Source organism: Vipera berus (genome assembly GCF_964194415.1).
Source record: "Vipera berus genome assembly, chromosome: 3".
Taxonomy (NCBI): domain Eukaryota; kingdom Metazoa; phylum Chordata; class Lepidosauria; order Squamata; family Viperidae; genus Vipera; species Vipera berus.
The window spans coordinates 74,260,024-74,283,087 of record NC_138204.1 but is presented as its reverse complement, the minus strand read 5'-3'; the positions used below and the strand labels follow the sequence as shown (position 1 = coordinate 74,283,087).

Here is a 23,064-nt window from a genome sequence, read left to right as displayed (position 1 = left end):
GAAGTAGCAATTTAAAGTATTTCCAGAAATTATAATTAATTATCTTTAACAGTAGGCGAAACCTGAAAAAAACCGAAGTCAGAATTGCATTAAATGGAAGGCACAAAATTAAATATGTTATCACATTAAGAATAGTGTTTTTAGAACAAAATTCTCATGGCTTTCCTTGATCAGTTCTATTATAGGCATCTTCTAATAAATGGATGTTGCTTGTCAAGAATAAATGACAAATAATAATAAAAGGGAGGTACAGATTTTCCAAATTAATTCTGTGGTCCTTTTGAAAGCGAGTCATCACATACCAGGTTCGCCTGATATGCCAGTTGCGCCCCTTTCTGGACCGAGATGCCCTACGTACAGTCACCCACGCACTCGTTACCTCCCATATAGATTACTGCAATGCTCTCTACATGGGACTGCCCTTGAAGACCACCCGAAGGCTTCAGCTGGTTCAGAGTGCGGCCGCACGGGTAGTGATGGGAGCACCCTGATACTCCCATATTACACCCCTTCTGCGTGAGCTGCATTGGTTACCGGTTGTCCTCCGGGTGAGATTTAAGGTGCTGGTACTTACCTTTAAAGCCCTACATGGCTTAGGCCCAGGATACTTGCAGGACCATCTGCTGCCGGGAACAACTTCCCATCGCCCAGTATGCTCACACAGAGAAGGCCTCCTCAGGGTACCGTCGGCTAGACAATGTCAGCTGGCGACCCCCAGGGGGAGAGCCTTCTCTGTGGGAGTGCCAACCCTATGGAACCAGCTCCCCCCTGAGCTTCGGATGGCCCCAGATCTCCAGTCCTTTCGCCGCGGCCTCAAAACACTCCTTTTCCACCTGGCTGACCTGGACTGACAGGGATTTTGATTATGTTTTTAATTTTTAACTCTAATTTTTTAATTTAATTTAATTTTAATTTTAATTTATTCTACAGGGGCCATTAATGTAATTTTTATTTTAACTTCTGTATTATTGTATGTTATTGTTGTTAGCCGCCCTGAGTCCTTTGGGAGATAGGGCGGCATATAAGTCCCAATAATAAATAAATAAATAAATGATTGGATCCTATTTTACAACCATTTTACCAAAGTTGTTAAATGAATCACATGGTTGTTAAGAGCATCTAGCTTCCCAGCTGATGTTGCTTGTTGGAAACCAGCTAAAAAGTCAGAAAATCAGGATCATGTGACCATCGGATGTGGCAACTGTTCGTAAATGTGAGCTGGTTGCCAAGCAGCCAAATTGTGATCATAGGACAGTGAGGGAGGTGCAATGGTGGTAACTTTGAGTACAGGTTGCAAATAACTTTTCCTGAGGCCACTGTAACTTTAAACCATTGTTAAATGAACAGTTATAAATGGAGAACAACCTGTCTCTTTATGTAACCAGGTCTTCAGATATAGACAATCTTAAAATTTAAAATTGACAACTTTAATCAGCTGGCTGTAACAGTGCTGTAACATGTAGATAATATTAATAGGTGCTTGAGATTGAAATTTAGATCCAATTTATGCTCAAGGATAGATTTTCACAAATGCGTTGCGGCAACAACTTCTAGTGTGATGGCTGGGAATCCTAGGTATTATAATCCTATACCTTTGGAGATCATCTATTCTAAGGCAGGGGTGGGGGGACCTTGTCTCTTTCATGACTGGCTGGCTTAGGAATTCTGGGAGTTGAAGTCCACAAGTCAAAAAACAGCCAAAGTTCCCCACTCCTGATCTAAGGGCTGCTTTAGAAAGACTTAAACCATACTTTGCATTTCTGTGAAGAGAGGCACTTTTTCAGGCTTAATTCTAAGTTTCTCTACTTGACCTTTGCAAAAAAAAATGCATCACAAGGATAGGGTTGCAGGATGCTGTTAAATTCTAACTGTCTTTACTCTTTGTAGGTAGAAAACAAGTGCTTTCCGTCTCTGGCAGCAGCACATTATACAGCAGCGCAACCGAATCCGAGTCCGAAGGCAGGAAGCATGACGGGGAGGAAGACGTTACAGACATTCATTCAGAATGTGAAACGGAAACCAGCAAGTCTCAGCGGGAGGGAAGTCAGGGAACGGATGTGGAAGAAGAGGAAAACTTGGGGGAAACAGAAAGCTTGTCCACCAAGAATGTGCCAGAGATCTTCTATGAAGAGAAAGTGGAGATGACCCTTCAGGACATGAGTCCGGGCCATGAGAAACCCAACCTTATAGGGTCGGTAGACATGGGGGAGGAGGAAGAGAAGGATAAGTTAGTGCATTTGAAAAGCAGTGCCCTAGAAGGCTATCCGAGCAGGAAGATTTCTGAAGATAAGGAAGGTGGTGAGTATGGTTTGCAGAGAGATCTGTACTAGGTTTGGTGAATACAAGTGTGTTGCTTTTTTGATTCTTAAAGTGAATGCTGATTTTCTGGTGCCGTGTTTTGATATTGCATATAAATAAAAACCTTGCTTGAATCTTCCTAAATCTATTAATATCCTTGAATGGGGCAAGATTTTGGTTTGCCGTATGGGCCAGATAACTGGTAGAGCTTTGTCTTGAAATTGCCGTCTTACTATTTCAAGTGCCGGGATTGAATAATATTACATATATAGGGCTTCCGTGAGTCTTTCTTTGTCACCATCCCTATTGTGCATGGGACATTTGGTGACTGAATAAATTTAATTTCTAGTTAGCCAGGGGCAAAGAGATGAAATGAATCTTAGATCAGTGAATATGCCTGGTATTGATAATGACCATCATTGAAATCTTAGTTGTACAATTCGGGTAAAAAGAACAAAATCAAAATCGTTGTGTATATTTCGTAAAGATTCAGAAACATAGGCCCTAAAACAAGTCTTTTTATCATTTGAGACAATGAATTGGGAGACCCAAATACATGATATTTTTTTCAATTTTTTTCATGATCATGAAGCATATGAATTGCCATATTTAGGTTATCCTTCTTTGTTCTGTATTAGATTATTTGAACATTTCGGCTACCATTGTTCAATACAACCTTTCCAAACCTGTTGCCCACTAAATATATTAGGCTACAATATCCAGAATTGTAACCCATATGCTTATTTCTGTGAATCATAAAATACATATTATTTACATGATTATTCCCATTTCCTGCCTCAGATCCCTTTGGCAAGAAAGCCAAAAATATTTTATTTTGTTTTAATGTAGCTTGTGATGGAAATATTGTAAGAGTGAATCAATTCATACTAATTAGCATGCTATCAGTGGTGATGCAGGCATGAAAGAAAGCCATAAGTCATGCTAATATTTTTGATTTGTGGTTTGGAATATGTTCTTTGTATGGTGATACATTATGTTCTTGCTTGATTTAATATATTTTGATAGATTGTTTCATATTACTTGGTGTTGCTGGATTTACTAGTTTGGCAGGGTCAGACGATTATAAAACAGTAATTGTCTGCTAACATCTTGGTGCCGGATTGCTTTTCATTGTCTTGCCATTTTTTATGTATAAAACATGGAGGAATATTGAAACAAAATACAGTTTGGGATAATTATGCTGAATTATTTATAGGTGTTTAGTTGCTTGAGATACTTTCCTTCATCCATATGCTAGGTTTTCAGTATGGGTGACTTTGCAATTACACTGTTAGATGAGATGAATATTTAAGTACAATTGAGGAATGAAATTAACCACTTAAGAGGAATACATATAGAATGAAATATTCTAACATTAAATACAAGTGTGGGGGAAAAAAGAATGTAGGCTGAGTCAATGGCCTGCCCCAGATTTTAGCATAAAAGAATATCATTACTTCTATTTTGTTTAGACCATAATCATTAGATGACTGCAACAGTTTTAGCTTTCAGCATAGCATTCAGCAGTGTCTTCAGATTCTGCTGCTGTGATTGAAGGTAGTAAAAATGTCAGCTACCAACACCTCTTTAAAAGAAGTTTTACAGGGTAGTAGTAGATGATATGGTATGCCTTGATGAATGTCCTGGCAAACAAAGAAAGTTGTTACTTAACATTTTCCGAATGGGAATGTGAGGACACCTGAACATTCTAATGGATGATTTTGATGATAGTTTTGGGAACAGCAAACTGTTCAACCTTGGTAAATCATTAAGACCATATAACGCTTAATTAACCTATTAGGTTGTGGTAGGAGATCAGACTCTAAAAATGGCCTGAAGCTCAAATACTGTGATCGGTTCTGGTCAGGTCTCTTTATTCACAGAACAATCATCTCTACACAGAATGACTCCCCTGTTCTAAAGTGGGACTCAGATTGTAACATTTGCCAATAGCCAGGGAGAAAAAAGTTAATTAAGAGTAGCAGGAATTCCCAGAAGAGACATATAAAAGAAGCATGTATGTGAAAATGATGTGAAGACATTCTCCCTTGGAAATGTATTACAGGTAGTACCTCTCAAAGGTCTGTAAATTGAATGAATCTTATTTCTTAGCATGTTGCCCAAATTCAGTGTGAGAGGCATCAACTCTCCTTCCATTTTTTTGCCTGCGAAGAACTTTTAGCTGCCCATTGTGTTTCAGGCGCCAGTTGATTATTTTGGCTGTTTTGCATTTTTTTAAAACCACGGGTTAGGTTAGGTTTAACGGGTTGGAGTAATATTTTTCAACATTGGTAACTTGAATATGTGTGGTCTTCCGCTCCCAGAGATCGCTCAGTTAACAAACTGGTTAGGAAATTTAGGAAATTTAGGGATTTGAAGTTTTCAAGTTGAGAAACACTGGGTTAGCTTTAGGTTTGATCAAAGGTCGATAGTTACTTCTTCAAATATATAGCCATGCCATATGACAGCCATGCCAATAAAGATATCAGACATAATTGATTATGTCCATGGTAGGCAAAAACTTTTCAGATGAGATAAAATAAAGGAATCTCCATGCACCAAACAGGATTTACCATATTATACATACATTAACCTTCAGGTGATGTGGCGATACTGAAAATTTTCCTACAAAATAACAAAAGCACTTAGACTTATATATCACATCATAGGGCTTTACAATCCTCTCTAAGAGTTTACAGAATCAGCATATTGCCCCCGATAACCTGGGTCCTATTTTACCGACCTTGGAAAGATGGAAGGCTGAGTCAGCCTTAAGATGGTCAGGATCGAACTGCTGGCAGTTGGCAGAGTTAGTCTGCAATACTGCATTCTAACCACTGCACAACCATTGTTTATGCATGAATAGGGTGTCCACACTTAAGAAGAGCCTTCAGTATTTTCCTTTTTAAAAAGACAAGACATAAATGCTGAAGAGGACTTTTACAGAGCAATTTCTTTCACTTTAATGTCATTTTGGACAAAAGAAAAAATGTGCTTTTGCTTAGAAAATCATGGTTTCTGAGCTGATAGGAATATAATATTAATAATGGACATTTTGTTATAAACAAGTGAAATGTAAATAACCTAATTATTAACACACTAAAGTCACAGTAAAAATAATAGTACTCCTTTAAGCTGTCATAGATAAGGATAATAATAATAATAATAATAATAATAATAATAATAATAATAATAATAATAATAATAATAATAATAATAATAATAATATTGTAGAACGGCATAGCAAAACTGGAGCAGGTGGGGATTTGCATTCAGTCTTTCCCATGAATCAAAATGAGACAAAGCTTGCAAGTTATTTTACTTCCTTAAGGAATTAACAAAACTGTTGGAATTGTGTTAGGAAGTTTAGTATTCAAAGATGCCCTTATTGTATCTGTGATGGAATAATAGCTTTTCAATTGTATTGTTGCTATTACTGTTCTTGCTGTTATTTGTATCCTGCCTTCAGGATACCTTTCTGATTTTAGTTTGTGCACAAATTAAAACCATTTCTGAACGAAGGTGACCTAACAGCTTGGTGATATTTGAAAGTGGTGAGTGCTTTGTGTAATTTTTGCATGGGAGAGATAGCATTGCATGAAATTTTCATTGCCTAAAGAAAGAATGACATTTGCTTATATGTGTACATAATTCATCTTTACGGTGAAGAATTTTGCTGGATTTTAATTGCCATCCTTAGCTAGTTGTACAGTAATTGTAAGCTCATTTTATGTTCAAGGATGGGTTGGTTTTATTTTATTTTATTTTATTTTATTTTATTTTTGCTTTCTCTTTTGCTCTCTTCTTTTATGATTGTGGAACTATTTTTTTGAAGATCGCAAATCGGTCAGAGAGAAAATAGCTGAGGCTATTGAAAAAGATCAGCTTTTGAGTTCTGAACCTGAACCTAGCGATTACAGTACAGAGGAAGAGGATGAACATATAACAGCTGCTCAAGACAAATTTGAAGGTAAATTCTACTGTTTGCATGGAACCTGTCTTCAGTATTTCTTTCTAGTTAAATGCTGTGTCTAATCGGTGTTTTACTCCTTATATTTTATATTTTCATATTTTTCTTCTTTTTCTCTCTTCCATAGGGAGAAAAAGTTTTTCAATCACTACTGTCTTCCTCAGGAAATAGTGATCTTTGAAGCCACTTCACCTTCAACCCAGTCCTTGCACATCACCCTATGTGCTGCAAAACTCTTATATAGGCAGGGAACTCAGATATAATTTAGGTCAGGATCAACAATTGTGGACTTCATGGGACCTTCCCCAGCCTCTTATTTGTGGTCCATAGAGCTTTCCAGAATAGCTCAGATCAGGGGTGTCAAACTCGCAATGTCACATGACGTGTCGGGACGTGATGTATCGGAACTTTTTTTCCATTACCGGCAGTGGGTGCGGTTTCAGCATGACGCATCTGGCCCATGGGCTGGCAGTTTGTCACCCCTGGCTCAGATCATTGTTTCTTAACCTTGACCACTTTAAGATGTGTTGACTTCAACTCCCAGAATTCCCCAGCCAATAAGAAGTCCAAACATCTTAAAGTGGCCAAGGCTGACAAAAACTGGCCTAGATTATCTTTGCTGGCATTATGGCTGATATTTGGCTCCACAGTTACAGCCTTTTTTCCTGGGTCAGTTAAAGTTCAAATGAATGTAGTCAGTTTGAGGTTGAATGCCTCAGTTTTATCCCTTAATTTGCCAAACCCTCCGAGTTCTTACAAGTAACATGTAAGCACACATGGTTGATCTTGTCATTAATGTTGACAAGATTGTATGTTCCTTGTATGGCCTGGAAGTCAAGTTAAAAAAAAAGGCCCCCTGCCCACCTGACATTGCTTGCTTGTTTACATCTTAGACTATCCAACAATTGTACACAGCATAAAAAGTGAGAATTTTTGCCATCACATGAACACAAGGTGAAATTCAGGTCACATTTTAGGAACTTCTGTAGATCTATATTATCTGGAAGAAAAACATAATAGTGAGATGAAATTCTCTTAAATTATTGAAACCTCTAAGAAATCCTCAAAAGTAACTCTCTGGGACTCCCCAAATAATGACATATTCCTATTCTATTCCTATTCTTCCTATTTTAAGAATGGGTAAAGTCCAAGTCAGATTTTAGCAGCTGTTTCTTCTCCTTCATTGTGAATTAAAATCTCAGCCATGCAAAATCCAGTCCTAAGTATAGAAGAAGAAAAATGTAAATACTTGACATGTTTTCATACTGTTGCTAGAGGGGAAGTATTTCATGCACATCAGGTGGTGCAATCATATTTTCAATATACTTTATACAGTTCTGATTGCCTGTTGTGGGAACCCAGCAATTTTGGTTTCTAAACTGTGCTTTATGGCTTAGCATTATGCATGACCTTCAGTTGAGATTTATTCAACAAATCATGCTGTTAATGTTCATGAAGAACAAGAAGCCTATAAATACGGATATTGAGTTTTGTTTGATATAAGGAAATGAAAGTCAGTATCAGTTACTTATCTTCTTTAATGTATATTTTGGGCCTTCAGTACCCAAATCCCCAACATTGGGATAAATGTTAGACTGGCAGCCTTTTCATAAGACTGACCAGTAGATAAGAGTTTAGATGCCTTCTTCCACGTCACACAATACCATGCAAATTTTACAGCTCCTATAAACCATTTTGTCAAAAGGCAAATGGAGGTTTTCTTAATAATACTGTGTTTTTTCCCCTTTATTCTCCTGGCACTTTCTTTAGCTCTGTTCCCTAAGAAACAAGTTTTGATTCCAAGATTCCAAATGAGATTCCAATCTCATTTGATTGGATTGTTTGTTGAAAGTCACATACAGTACAAAGGTCTAGATGAATGCTATCAGCACTTCAATTTCAACAGTTTTTAGTGCCAAGTACTTAAATTATGCAAGCGTACAGGTCAGAAAGGTCTATAAGAATCTGTCTTCTTATATATTCCATTATAATATTTTCCTTAATCTTTGAAGGTTTTAGAAGATAATTTATTGAACATAATTAATAATGAGTACCCTGAGAGTTTGTACAGTATTTCCAATTAAAGTAAAAGACTCTAATGTAAACTCAATTGGGCAAAAATAAAATCCTATCAAAGTCCATTGGACCTTATCTTTATATGTAGTCCTATACTACCTCACTGAAATCAGTCGGAAAAGTAAATCCCAAATCAATTAGGGTTCATTGTTCTCAAATAGGTTTAACATTATTTTTCTGTAAATATTCTGATGAGGCACTTATTCCTATCCAGACCAGAATAGTTTATTATTCCTCACAATTCTTCCTGAGTGGATCCTATGTTGTTCTGCTGGTATTTCTAGAAAGTAGTTATAAGGCTTCTAAGTGGGGTACATAGGGGTCAAAAAATCAAGAAGAGAGGAACAACCATAAAAAGGGTCACACAACAAACATAAAAAGGGCAGGGCTTTATTGTGGGTTCCTCATCTAATTTTTTTAAATCCCCCCCCCCAAACTCTGTCATTGGTCCTAGGTAGCTATTTCTCACTTCCTACTAATTTGCATTTTTAATTCACTTGTTTTAACTACATGAAAAGTCATATTCATATGAAACTAAATGTGTATATAGATAGATAGATAGATAGATAGATAGATAGATAGATAGATAGATAGATAGATAGATAGATCGATAGAGATAGAGATAGAGATAGAGATAGAGATATATAGATATAGATATAGATATAGATATAGATATAGATATAGATATAGATATTTAATCCACTCATTTTCTCCCTTATGCTTATATTTGTATAGACACAAAGCCATGAGGAAGTGGGCAATAATTTCATTTCAGCAACTAAGACCAGGCTTATTTTGTAGTGTCTAGAATATAATGTCTAAAGTATTTGATTTTAAAATAAATTCTGTTATTTTGATGTAAGGCCACACTTTTTTTCAGGATATATCATTCCTTCCAATGTGTGTGCACATTGACCTTTAATGTTTGATTTAATGCATTTCAAAACATTTATATTCTTTTTTTCTCTGTATTTTAACTTTCTGAAACAATAAAACTATATAAACTCCCAAAAAAGAAAAAAGGGAATTTTACAAAAAACAACAATTAGACAAAGCATGCAAATCAATTAAATAGCTTTCACTACCAGAGAGTAAGTTATCCCGCCACCAACTTCTTAGAGCAAAAGTGAAAGTGAAGGGAAGTTAAAAGACCTGACTCTCCGATTGCTCCTACCAAGAATTGTGGTCATCAAGATCCCTCTTCTGCAAAGATATATGATTGTCTTAGGGTTGTCCTTGGTCGTTCCTAATATTCCCATTCAGATCTAGGGAGCAGGTTTGGCTGCATAATCAGCTGTTTGTCTACGAGAGACAAGAGATCACCTGCCACCATCTTGGGGGCAAAACCTTTACATTCCTATACTTTTAATTTTCTGAAACTGTTTTCTTTTTATGGACCTTTTCTGCAGTGGAGAACTTCATTTTTGTAATCCAACTTCAGTGACATGGCCACTCTTTAATATTTTATAATAGTTAGTTTGCTTGGAAAAGGAAGGCTTTGCTGGTAATGTTTTGTGTAAAAGAAGCAGTAAAATTAGTAGTGTAGGAGGAATATCAGGCAGTTTGTAAGGTAGACTAATAATTAACCATACAAGAGCAAGTTTTGAGAACACACTTCTCTCTTGACTTATGTAGAATAATGTGGGACCAGAAAATTAACTTGTCCAGTTTTCCATTGTAGCGTACCATCCTTCACAAATCAGTTGCTCTCAGGTTAATTTAAGAAGCAAAGTGACTGATGGCTATCCATTCAAAATGGTTGGGCCAACAAGGGCAGGTGAAACATATGTCAATTGTATTTTTTTTTAAAAAATGCCACATTGATAAAGTTATCACAATTACAACTCATACTGTGCTTATTTTAATAGCACCAGATGAAGTTTCCTTGCCAAAACGATCAAGAAGGACTGAATCGCAAAAGGCTGCAAAGCAAATGAAGAGAGAGAGAGAGGGGATGGACAAGGAAGGAGTACTTGAGGAAGAGGAGCTCATAGCTGGTAAAGGCTCCAAAGAAGCAGCTCTAACAGAAGAATTGCTAGCCCCCCAAATAGCAAGTCTTAGAGGAGACCAGGCACTAAAACCTGAACTTGTGGCAGGAAAAAGAGAATGGGAGAGAGAACCCATAGAATCAGACCTGGCCAGTATAGAAAAAGAAATAGCCCCCCAAATTGAGAGTATAACAAAAACAGAAGAAATGGCAATAAAACATAAAGCTGCTGATGGAGAGGAGGTTCTAGGGGGATTCAGATCAGAAGGGGAAGAAACTGAAGGTGCCAAAATTAGTGAGAAATCCAGAGCAGCAAAGAGAGAAGAACATGTGCGATGGCAGATCCTTGAGGGAGAAGAAGGTGCAGAAGTAACTGAGACACCAGATGTTTTAAAGACAAGAGAATTAGAAGGAATTAAGACAGAGGACAGAGACAGGCTTGAAGCAAAAGAAAAGATGAAAGGAAAATATGAGACAGCTGAAGATTGGGAGGCACCATCTGCAGAAAAGATCAGCATTGGAAAGGGACCAGAAAAGGTAGGAGAAGCTGAACCCAAAGAAATTGTTCAAGAGCAAAAACATAAAGCAGAGGCCGGAAAAAAAGCTGACCTAATGGAAAAGGAAAGAAAGGATGAGGCATTTTTAAGGGAAGATGAAGAGAGAAAATATGAATTGAGGCCCATTTCCCCTATGGAAGCAGGACTTAGACCACCACAATTAAAAGTGGAAGATGTTCTCTATGGAGATGAAAAAGCAGCTGCTGCAGAAAAGGCAATCACTAGTGGAAGAGAAGTTCCATCTGAGACGGAAGAAACAATCCAAGGAATTTCATCCAGATGGGATGAAGATTTATACCAAGAATATCCAGATGTGACTGGGATGAAAGCCATATCTCCAGAAGATTTAGCCCTCAAGAAAATAGAGCCTTCAGTGGGAGAGGCCTTCCTTGACCATGAAATTGAAATAACTGGGGAAGACAGGTTAGCAGGCAAACCATATTCTGAAAGAGAGAAAGAGAGACAAGCAAGAAGAAAAGATATTTTGGCAATTGAGCAAACAGCCCTAGGAGAAAAGACTGTAGTACAACCTGTAGAAAGAGGAGAAGAAGAAAGGCTAAAGTTCAAAATGGCAGCTCCAGAAGAGAAACTGGATTTGGAGAAAGAAGGGCTTTATATTGAACCCAACTTAGAATCTATGGCAGAGATGATGGAAGAATTAGCAAAGAAGGAAAAAGAAAAAGGAGAGATGTGGGTTGAAGAGGCAGAGGGACAAATAAAAGGATTATCTCCAATGATTGAAGAACAAAAAGCACCCAGAAGAAAGGCAGAAGCTGAAGAGGGAGGTGCTGAGATGGCACTTAAAGAAGAAGCAGAAACTGATCAGACAGAAGTTAAAACTAAACGAAAAGTAGGAAAAGAAGAGGTAGGAAAGAAAATGGAATATCCATGGGAAGCAGAAGGAGACATGGCACTTAAAAGGGAGGCAGAAACTGGAGAGGCTAAAGTCGATGTGGGACTTGAGGAGGAGTTAGAAGTCACAAAGGCAGAAGCTGACATGACACTTAAAGGGGAGGCAGAAAGAGGACATGTCAAAGCTAAGATGCTACCCAAAGGCAGGTTAGATGCTGAAGAAGCAGAAGCTGAGATGACACTTGAAAGAGAGGCAGAAATTGGACGTGTCAAAGCTAAGATGGAACCTAAAGGAGAATTATATGCTGAAGAAGCAGAAGCTGCGATGACACTTGAAAGAGAGGCAGAAATTGGACGTGTCAAAGCTAAGGTGAAACCTAAAGGAGAGATATACCCTGAAAAAGCAGAAGCTGAGATGACACTTGAAAGAGAGGCAGAAATTGGACGTGTCAAAGCTAAGATGGAACCTAAAGGAGAGTTATATGCTGAAGAAGCAGAAGCTGAGATGACACTTCAAAGAGAGGCAGAAATTGGACATGTCAAAGCTAAGGTGGAACCTAAAGGAGAGTTATACCCTGAAGAAGCAGAAGCTGAGATGACACTTGAAAGAGAGGCAGAAATTGGACATGTCAAAGCTAAGGTGGTACCTAAAGGAGACTTATATGCTGAAGAAACAGAAGCTGAGATGACACTTGAAAGACAGGCAGAACCTGGACATGTCAAAGCTAAGATGGGACGTAAAGGAGATTTATATGCTGAAGAAGCAGAAGCTGAGGTGACACTTCAAAGAGAGGCAGAAACTGAACGTGTCAAACCTAGAATGGTACCTGAAGGGGAGTTATATGCTGAAGAAGCAGAAGCTGAGGTGACACTTCAAAGAGAGGCAGAACCTGGACGTGTCAAGCCTAGAATGGTACCTGAAGGGGAGTTATATGCTGAAGAAGCAGAAGTTGAGGTATCACTTGAAAGAGAGGCAAAAACTGGATGGGTGAAAGCTAAGGTGGGACCTGAAGTGGGGTTATATGCTGAAGAAGCAGAAGCTGAGATGACACTTGAAAGACAGGCAGAACCTGGATATGTCAAAGCTAAGATGGGACCTAAAGGAGATTTATATGCTGAAGAAGCAGAAGCTGAGATGACACTTAAAAGAGAGGCAGAACCTGGACGTGTCAAACCTAGAAGGGTACCTGAAGGGGAGTTATATGCTGAAGAAGCAGAAGCTGAGGTGACATTTGAAAGAGAGGCAGAAACTGCATATGTTAAAGCTAAGAGGGTACCTAAAGAAGATTTATATGCTGAAGAACCAGAAGCTGAGATGACACTTGAAAGAGAGGCAGAACCTGGACATGTCAAACCTAGAATGGTACCTGAAGGGGAGTTATATGCTGAAGAAGCAGAAGCTGAGGTGACATTTGAAAGAGAGGCAGAAACTGCATATGTTAAAGCTAAGAGGGTACCTAAAGAAGACTTATATGCTGAAGAACCAGAAGCTGAGATGACACTTGAAAGAGAGGCAGAACCCGGACATGTCAAACCTAGAAGGGTACCTGAAAGGGAGTTATATGCTGAAGAAGCAGAAGCTGAGGTGACATTTGAAAGAGAGGCAGAAACTGCATATGTTAAAGCTAAGAGGGTACCTAAAGAAGATTTATATGCTGAAGAACCAGAAGCTGAGATGACACTTGAAAGAGAGGCAGAACCTGGACATGTCAAACCTAGAAGGGTACCTGAAGGGGAGTTATATGCTGAAGAAGCAGAAGCTGAGGTGACATTTGAAAGAGAGGCAGAAACTGCATATGTTAAAGCTAAGAGGGTACCTAAAGAAGACTTATATGCTGAAGAACCAGAAGCTGAGATGACACTTGAAAGAGAGGCAGAACCTGGACGTGTCAAAACTAGAAGGGTACCTGAAGGGGAGTTATATGCTGAAGAAGCGGAAGCTGAGGTGACATTTGAAAGAGAGGCAGAAACTGCTTATGTTAAAGCTAAGAGGGTACCTAAAGGAGACTTATATGCTGAAGAAGCAGAAGTTGAGGTGTCATTTGAAAGTGAGGGAGAAACTGGACTGATTAAAGCTAGGATGGTACCTAAAGGAGACTTATATGCTGAAGAAGCAGAAGCTGAGGTGACAATTGCCTGGAAAGCAGAGACTGGACAGGTTAAAGCTAGGGTGGCACCTAAAGGGCAGTTAGATGCTGAAAAAAGAGAAGCTGAGTTGACAGTTGCCTGGAAAGCAGAAACTAGACAGGTCAAAGCTAAAGTCTCACCTAAAGAGGAGCTATATGCTGAAGAAGCAGAAGCTGAAATGATACTTAAAAGAGAGGCAGAACCTGGACCGGTCAAAGCTAAGGGGGTACCCGAAAGGTGGTTAGATGTTGAAGAAGCAGAAGCTGAGGTGACAGTTAAAGGAAAAGCAGAAACTATAGAGGCAGAATCTGATAAGATAGCTGAAAGGAAATTAGAAGTTGAAGGGTCAGAAGCTGAGGGGAGGAGGGCAGAAGGCAAGGTTGCCTTGAAATGGAAGCCAGAAACTGGAGAGGCAGAGGCTGATGTGGTATCCAAAGGGGAATTAGAAGTTGAAGAAGCAGAAGCTGAGTTGACATTTAAAGGAAAGGCAATAGAGAAAGCACTTAAACAGATGGCAGTAGGTATAGAGGTAGAGGCTGATGTGATACCTAAAGAGGAATTAGAAGTCAAAGAGGCAGAATCTGAGGGGACACTTAAAAGGAAGGCAGAACCCAGACAGGCCAAAGCTAAGGTGGTGCCTAAAGGGGAGTTAGGTGCTGAAGAAGCAGAAGCCGAGATGACACTTAAGCGGAAAGGAGAAACTATAGAAGCAGAGTCTGAAGCGATAGCTGGAAAGGACTTAGAAGCTGAAGATGCAGAAGATGAGAGGACACTTAAAAAGAAGGCAGAAGGCAAGGTAGCCTTGGAACAGAAGGCAAAAATTGTAAAACCAGAGACTGAGGTAGCAATTGAAGAGAAAGCAGAAGTACCAAAACTCTGGGAAGAAGAAACAGAAGATTCAGAAGCAAAGGGAGAAGTGCTTTCTGTCATCATAGGATCTCTGAATGAAACCACCTTTGGAGAGCAAGGGCTAGTCACCAGGAGAGAAGAGATTATAGCAGAAATAAAACATACTTCTGAATCGGTCCCACAAAAAGAAGCATTTGTTGGAGGAGAAATGAAAAAAGAACCTAGTGTTCAAACTGGAGTATCTGACAAGACTGAAACAAGTGAAACATTTCTTTACATGGAAGTAGAGGAGGAAGTCATAGCTCCTGAAGAAGAGAAGGAACAGGATGAATCAGACACAGGAGATGAGATGAGAGAAGGAATGATAACACTTGAAGATGTAGAAGAAGCTCTCTTAATAGGGATACAGCAACTGATAACAGAAGTATCACAGATCAATGAAAACGATAAAGATAAAGAAGAACCTTCGGTGGAAAGATCAGCAGAAGACGAATCAACTCAGGAGTGTGCCACAAGTGAAGATTTTTTTGCTGTTGTGGTAGATGAAGAAAGGGAGATAATTGAAAGCAGTAACAGTGAGGAAGAAAGAACTGGGGAGCATTCAGAAGGAACAGGAGAGCCTTCGGAAGAAGAAACAGGAGAGCCTTCGGAAGAAGAAACAGGAGAGCCTTCAGAAGAAGGAATAGGGGAGCCTTCAGAAGAAACCCCTTCAGATGAAAAAGATGGAAATATGAACTGCGAAATAGGGTTGGAGGAGACTACAGATGAAACTATCACAATGACAAATACCATTCTTTGGAGCTCCCAGGAGTATGAAAGAGAGTGTCACCAAGATCGTACTGGAACTGACTAAGAAGACAGACACCTAGACTAAAGGTGAGCATGTGCTGATATATAAATTCCCTTCTCACTTCTATGAGTGGTATGTGTCTTCTTCAATTTCAGGTATTCTACTAGAGATCTGGGAGTTTAAGGGTTCTAATACACTGTATATCAGACCAAAAGACAGCAGTGGTGGTCGATGTAATGGTATTAAGTGACAGCAACATCAGGAAAAAGGAAAATGAGAAGATGGAGAAGGATCAGGGCCTGAAGGAGAAAATAGAGAGGATGTGGAAAATAAAGACCAAAGTGGTCCCAGAGTGGTGGTAAGATCACTTGGAGCTGTGATTCTTAAGCTGGCTGAGTGGCTCCATCAGATTCCATGGACAACATCAGAGTTCTTTGTCCAGAAGAGTGCAATGCTAAGAACAGCTAAGGTGATGTGCAGAACTTTCAAAGTCCCAAGCCTCTGGTAGAGGACCTGAGATTGAGGAAGATACAAACAACTCATAGGGCTGAGAAGGGAATTTTTGAATTATTATATATTTGTCAAATCATGTCTACTATGTGAGCTCTGGCCCCAGTGTGTCATGGATTAATTAAATGGATTATGGCCTGCTTCACACTTGCCCATAATGTGGTGTGGCTTTCATTTGGCATATTATCTGAAGCTGTCCACTGTGATCTGTAAACTCTGTGGTATGGTGTACATTTATATATTAACTCAGCCAATAACATTTCTTCAATAAACCATGCTCAACCATTACAAGAATTAATTAATCCTAGTAATTCACTGGGGATATCTATTTAATTCTTTGAGAAAGAAATGATTAAAATTGGATTTTTGTCTGCACAGCTAATCCCGTTATTTGACTTAGCAATAGGTTGCACACTAGATCTCCCAAGTGGTGGTAAGCTTCTGGGTGGACAGTGCTGATCTAGGTTCGGCTTCCTTTGATGCAGAAGATCACTGATGGTTCGGTACTGCTTGAGCTTATTTGAAAATAAAGCTCAACATACAATTTAAGCATTTCAAAAAGCATTCCATTACTGCCCAATCGATTATCCAGAGGAAAGCACCTCTTTGTCCATAGTAGCTGATAGACCTTGGATTTCCTCTTCCTCTTCCTCCTCATCTGTTCATATTCCGATCTAACTTAAATCATTCCTATCTGGTGCAGAAGACAGAGGGAGAGAAAGCTCTATTTTCCCAAATGCTAAAGTTGTCCCGAGCTATTTCCTTGTCATTCTCAGCCACTTATGTGCAATTTCCCTGATACTGGCAGTTTAGTCTGCTGATCAGTAGGGCACTTTCATATGTCCTTTTGGCCCCACTAACTCTTTTTATAAACCCTCAACTTAAAGTTGAACTCATAAGTATTTTCTTCAACCTGGTCCCACCACATGTCTAGTCTATCATCACATCTCTGTTCTTCTAAAGCAGTCCAGTTAATGGGATACAAAAGCAACCTACCACATTTAACTATTTTCTAGTTGTAATCTCATTAACTATTTTCTAGTTGTAATACCATTAATTTGAGACTGAGGCCAGAGCTACACTTTTTGCTTACCCCATTGCCAGTAAAGACCACTTGCCACTTCTTATTTTGCCTTGGAAAAAGTGTGTTGAGCAATTACCCTGCATATCAAACAACTGAAAGCCAAGGAAGCCACTGCAGTATTTCATTATTATCATAGATCACTTCTTCCTGATATAAAGATACAGAAGAAATGCTTAGGTATTTTGCTTCTAAAAGTGCTATAGTTCTCAGACTTCAAATTCTGAATAACAAGTTGTGCTAATCAGGAACTAAATATTGAATGGTAAATGTTACACTAATTATTGTTTGCATGTGAACCCTTCCTAGATTTAAAAACAGCACTGTCCTCCACTAGGGACAGTTGAGAAAGAATTTGTCCCTCTTTAATAGGCTTGATTAAAATAAATCCTCATTTGTGCTGCCTCAAGAATCTACAACTAATTTTTTTAAAAAATGCTAGGGCTGTACTTGTCTCTTTTAAATTTCCAAAGAATTATCTCCTGTACCAGTGTTTCTCAATCTTGGCAACTTTAAACTGTGTGGAGTTCAACTCCCAGAATTCCTCAGCCAGCATTGAGGAATAGACACACTGCTCTATACTTTGTAGAAGGGATGTGGTGGCTCAGTGGGTTAAGACACTGAGCTTGTTGATCAGAAGGTCGGCAGTTTGGCGGGTCGAATCCCAAGTGCCGCGTAACAGAGTGAGCGCTTGTTACTCATCCCAGCTTCTGCCAACCTAGCAGTTCGAAAGCATGTAAAAATGCAAGGAGAAAAATAGGGACCACTACGGTGGGAAGGTAACAGCATTCTGTGCGCCTTTGACGTCTAGTCATGCCGGCCACATGACCACGGAGACATCGTCAGACAAGTGCTGGCTCTTTGGCTTTGAAACGGAGATGAGCACCGGCCCCTAGAGTTGGAAATGACTAGCACAGATGTGCGGGGGAAGCTTTACTTTTTACTTTTATACTCTGTAAACTAATCTTGTATTTGTTTGTTTTCCCAGAATGCTTTGGGTTTGGAACTTCCCATCTCATCATTGCTGCCTCAAGATTTGGTGGAAACACAGATTTATTCAAGCATCTTCTTATATTCTTTTGATGCTTGCCGTCCATCTTTCCATTGTTGTCCTGACGACCATGATCATCTAGTAACTTTTTTCAAGGAAATCATTCTAGATTCGTGCCACCTGGGGTAACTGCCCTCTTTGATTCCTTCACACACTTCTGCCACTATGCATCAGGACTGCTCCAGACAAACGAAATCCTATCTAACCTATTTCATTAATAGCATTCCTTTATAATTCTGAAAATATCAATAATGAGGCCTGTATAACAGCTGTCGCACATTTCTTTTAAAAACAAAACAGAATTATTATGTAATGGGAACTTTCCCAAAATCAACCAGCTAATTCTGCTGCACAGTAAGAGTCACTTGAAATCTTTATGTAGAACAATAAAACACCTGCAAACAGATTTGAACATTTGTATGTATTTTATGGCCTTCTTTCTTCCCTTTGTATTTTATGTGTTCTTTTTAAATTTAGCAGAAGGGAAGTGCTTGAAGTTCACTCACATTCTCCAAAGAGTCATACAGGGTAACTCCTGATTCGATTTTTGAAAGATTGTCATTGGTCTTGAACTTAATTCTGTGCATAATGTAGAAAGTATAGCCAAATTGATTGATACCACAGCTAAAAGGAGCTGCATCATCCATAAAGACCGATATTAGCAATCCTCAAGTTACAACCATGGTGGAACCTGCCCTTAATGGTTGTAACTCACAATGGTCATAAAGCAAGTCAGTTAAGTGACTGACCTGATTTTATGAACTTTTTTTGATGTGATCATTAAATGAACCCTACAGTCATTAAGCAAACCTATGGTTTTCTATGACTCATTTCCCCCCAAAAACCAGAAGTAAATGCTGGTTTGGGGCAAAACCATAATAAAATGTGGTCACATGACTGCAGGATGTTGCAAATGGCTGTAAATTAGTCCAGTTCCCGAGTGCCAAAATATGATCACATGACTGGGAGGTGACCATCCAAACTTTGAATCCAGGTCATAAGTACCCCTTAGATTGGTCCATCAGAACTTGGAATGGTCGCTAAGCAATCAGTCATAAGTAAAGAACTACAGTACCTTATAATCAGCTATATGCTGCGTGCTGCTGTAGGTACGAACAAGGATAATTCAGTCATATGATTTATATCTTTCCACTTTTTTGTCATGGGCTTGGATTCAGACTGGGACTTGCCTGAAAAGAACTGAAAATCTCTTGTTTTGCACTGGATTTTATCCCATGGTTCCCGGGAATTCAGCCATTGTTAGACAGCTGACATCATTTATCAGTACAGCTACCTTGAAAAGTACTTGCATATGATGGATTCTAGATTCTACAAAGCTTTGTGTTACTGTGCAGAAATACCACATACATCTGCTCACAAATAAATTCACAAGAAAAAGAATGAGAGAGAGTGAGAGAAAAGATCTCTGATCGATCCCTACATTTTAAACTGAAAAGCTGGAAAGAAAGAGTGATGCCAGAATACCAAATCAATAATGATTACCAAATCCATCAGAGCCAGACTTTCATTACTTTCATAGTTTTCTTACAATTTTCCCATTGGCTGTTATGAATCCTGAAAATTTAACGTATTAGAAGTTGGTCTTTCAACACTAACAACTATATCTGTTAAAGCTCTTAAATTCATTCTTTGTAAGAGTATAGCCTTCATCTCAGAAAATAGTATGCTGTTTGTTTTGGAAATTTTAGGAAAGATTTGTTTCCCTTCTTTTTTAACATAAATACAGGAGTGGGGAAATGACAGAACATGACATCACAGTGCAAACTACATTCCTTACATACTTACCTTTTGGGACATTGGGACACAAAAGGGCAGAGCTTGTAGACTGATGTCATGACACATGTTTTGCCATTTTGGCATCGTTGCCATGGACTCCTGTGCTTATAATGGCTTAAATCATACATTGTTCTAAGTCACAGTGCTTTGCTTGATTTGGGCTTATGAATCTTACTGTGAGTTTGTAAACCCTGGTTTATGGCTTTAGTAAGTTGTATGAACCCAGTCAATAAAGCCTGATTAAATCAGTGGCAGTGTTAACATAGCATCTCAATCCAGCCAATGTAAGTAGAAAAAAAAGCAGTGGATTACCCCAGTACCAGAGTTTTACAGGTATTTGGCTTTTAGCTGCACACTCCTGTTTCTTATTTTTGTCTAAATTAATTTTTATATGTTTGTAAAATAACAGAAACTGGAATAGGGATTTAGGAAACATTTTTTATTACATGCAGTGATAGTACCCACTAGAAGGAGATTATTCTGTTGATTAAAATGCCTTCTTTTCAATCTGCCAATATTCTGCATTCTCCAGAACACACAGCCTTGCAGCAGAAGTCTCACCAAATCTGATGGATTTGGTTCCGAGTGAATAGGCACAGTATTAAGTTGTGTGTCATTTAACAATCTGGCAGCAATTATTCTGAAAACCTACCATCATACAGTTGCCAAAGCAGCACACATTAATGTCTGAGAACAAAAGCATTAATTGAATACTGTTTGATGTCATGTTTAGGGACTTGGAATTATTATATAGATTCTATACTAGATTTTATGCTATGGTAGCAATGAGCAAAATTTCTGTTAGCATGTTAGAAAGCAGGATTAGGCAGCTAAAGGCCCCAAGGTGACATATTTTATTTATTTATTTATTTACTTACTTACTAAATTTATATGCTGCTGACCTCACTATCGAGTGATTTTTTATTAACACCCATAGTATAATAACACAGGCACACATGCATACCAAGTAACAAAAAGTACTGAATTTCATGAAAATTTGCATGGCCAGTGGGATGTTTTGCTTGCTCATCCAGAGTTTTTATTAACAGGACATTTGTTTGAATTACTACAAAGTGATAATATTTATTTTTATGCTGTAAAGTGGTTCATCAGATTGCTGCAATCCAGTCTTCACAATTGTGGACAAATGTTTAAGGTTAGAGAGATGACACGCAGTCTGAGTGTCATGGTTCCAACAGACAGAGATGAATAAAGCAGAACTCTGAAGCTTGGAAATTCCTCAAAGAACATGTTTATTAGTTACAAAGTATCAGCACGTCAAAAGTAAAACAAAGTCTGAAGACACATGTAACAATTCCCCAATATAAAGTTAAGAAATCCCACCTCTAAAGGTATGCAAGCAACTACGTTCACCAATACATCTTCTTGGGCTTTTCATGAAACGCCCAGCCAGCAGCCGATGACCTTGGTTCCCATGGGACAAAAGATTATTTTGACTAGCGAAGCACCTGGCAATCACCCCTCCCCCCTTTCAATGTGTCAACCGAAAATGAATAGGGAAAATAGCCACAACCATGGTCATTTTCAAAGTTGACACTGAGATTTAAGGCTGACTTGTCATTGACTCAAATGATGTGATCAGTTTTGATTTATGAAAGTTCTAATGGGTGGTGCAAGGTTCATTCTCACTTCATAGTGAGAGTTGTAATCGATGTTTTGTACTATGTTGAGTACAGGTCTAATGGAAAAATGCTTAATTGTTATATGTGTGTCAAATAATTTTTGTAAAGATCATTTTCCTCGCAGAACCATGCCATTGTTAAACTGAAGCATGCATGAGATATCTTTGTTTAACCAACATTAATACCTGATTTGATTTTCATTTTTGATATTTTGGGATCTTCAAAACAGCAGACATAAAATGCTCAGAAAACTATCTTTTTCATTTAAAACAGTGATATTGCATATGTGGGAATATGGTGAACTGAAGAGAGATCCACAAAAGCACAGCAACTGCTTTATAAGTGTAATAAAAATAATAATAAGTTGGAAGGGACCTTGGAGGTCATCTAGTCCAACCCCCCGCTCAGGCAGGAAACCCTATACCATTTCAGACAAATGGCTGTCCAGTCTCTTCTTAAAAACGCCCAGTGTTGGAGCATTTACCACTTCTGGAGGCAGGTTGTTCCACTGGTTAATTGTTTTAACTGTCTGGAAGTTTCTCCTTAGTTCTAGGTTGCTTCTCTCCTTGACTAGTTTCCATCCGTTGCTTCTTGTCCTGCCTTTGGGTGCTTTGGAGAATAGCTTGACTCCCTCTTCTTTGTGGCAGCCCCTGAGATATTGGAACACTGCTATCATGCCACCTCTCGCCCTTCTCTTCGTTAAACTACACATACCCAATTCCAGCAACCGTTCCCTATATGTTTTAGCCTCCAGTCCCCCAATCATCTTTGTTGCTCTTCTCTGTACCCTTTCTAGAGTCTCGACATCTTTTTTACATCGTGGTGACCAAAACTGGATGCAATATTCCAGGTGTGGCCTTACCAAAGCATTGTAAAGTGGTATTAGTACTTCACTTGATCTTGATTCTATCCCTCTGTTAATGCAGCCTAGCACTGTGTTGGCTTTTTTGGCAGGTGCAGCACACTGCTGGCTCATATTTAAGTGATTGTCCACTCCAAGATCCCTCTCATAGTTACTACTATTGAGCAAGGTACCACCTATACTATACCTGTGCATTTGATTTTTTCCTGCCTAAATGTAAAACCTTACTTTTTTCACCATTGACTTCCATTTTGTTAGCTAGCGCCCAGTGTTCAAGTCTGTCCAGATCATCCTGTATCTTAAGCCTATCTTCTGGAGTATTGGCTATTCCTGCCAGCTTGGTGTTGTCTGCAAATTTGATGAGTTCCCCATCTATCCCCTCATCCAAATCATTGATGAAGATGTTGAAGAGCACTGGACCCTGAACAGAGCCCTGAGGCACCCCACTACACACTTCCTTCCATGTAGATGCAGTTCCATTGAGGACCACACGCTGAGTACAGCCTGTCAGCCAGCTACGAATCCATCTGGTGGTGATGCTATCTAACCCACATTTTTCTATCTTATCAAGTAGTAGGTTGTGATCTACTTTATCAAATGCCTTACTGAAGTCC

At 38.8% G+C, this 23,064-nt stretch overlaps 1 protein-coding gene across 1 annotated transcript in view; it reads left to right on the top strand.

Moving 5' to 3' along the window:
* ERICH3 (glutamate rich 3) overlaps positions 1 to 18,535 on the top strand; it is a 73,886-nt gene extending 55,351 nt beyond the window's left edge. Inside the window, exons 12-15 of the mRNA XM_081325819.1 lie at positions 1,888 to 2,298; positions 6,134 to 6,268; positions 10,213 to 15,592; positions 18,086 to 18,535. Of these exons, the coding sequence (XP_081181945.1) occupies positions 1,888 to 2,298; positions 6,134 to 6,268; positions 10,213 to 15,569 (5,903 nt within the window). The 3' untranslated portion in view covers positions 15,570 to 15,592; positions 18,086 to 18,535. The remainder of the gene's footprint in view (positions 1 to 1,887; positions 2,299 to 6,133; positions 6,269 to 10,212; positions 15,593 to 18,085) is intronic.
* Positions 18,536 to 23,064: the final 4,529 nt, after the last annotated feature.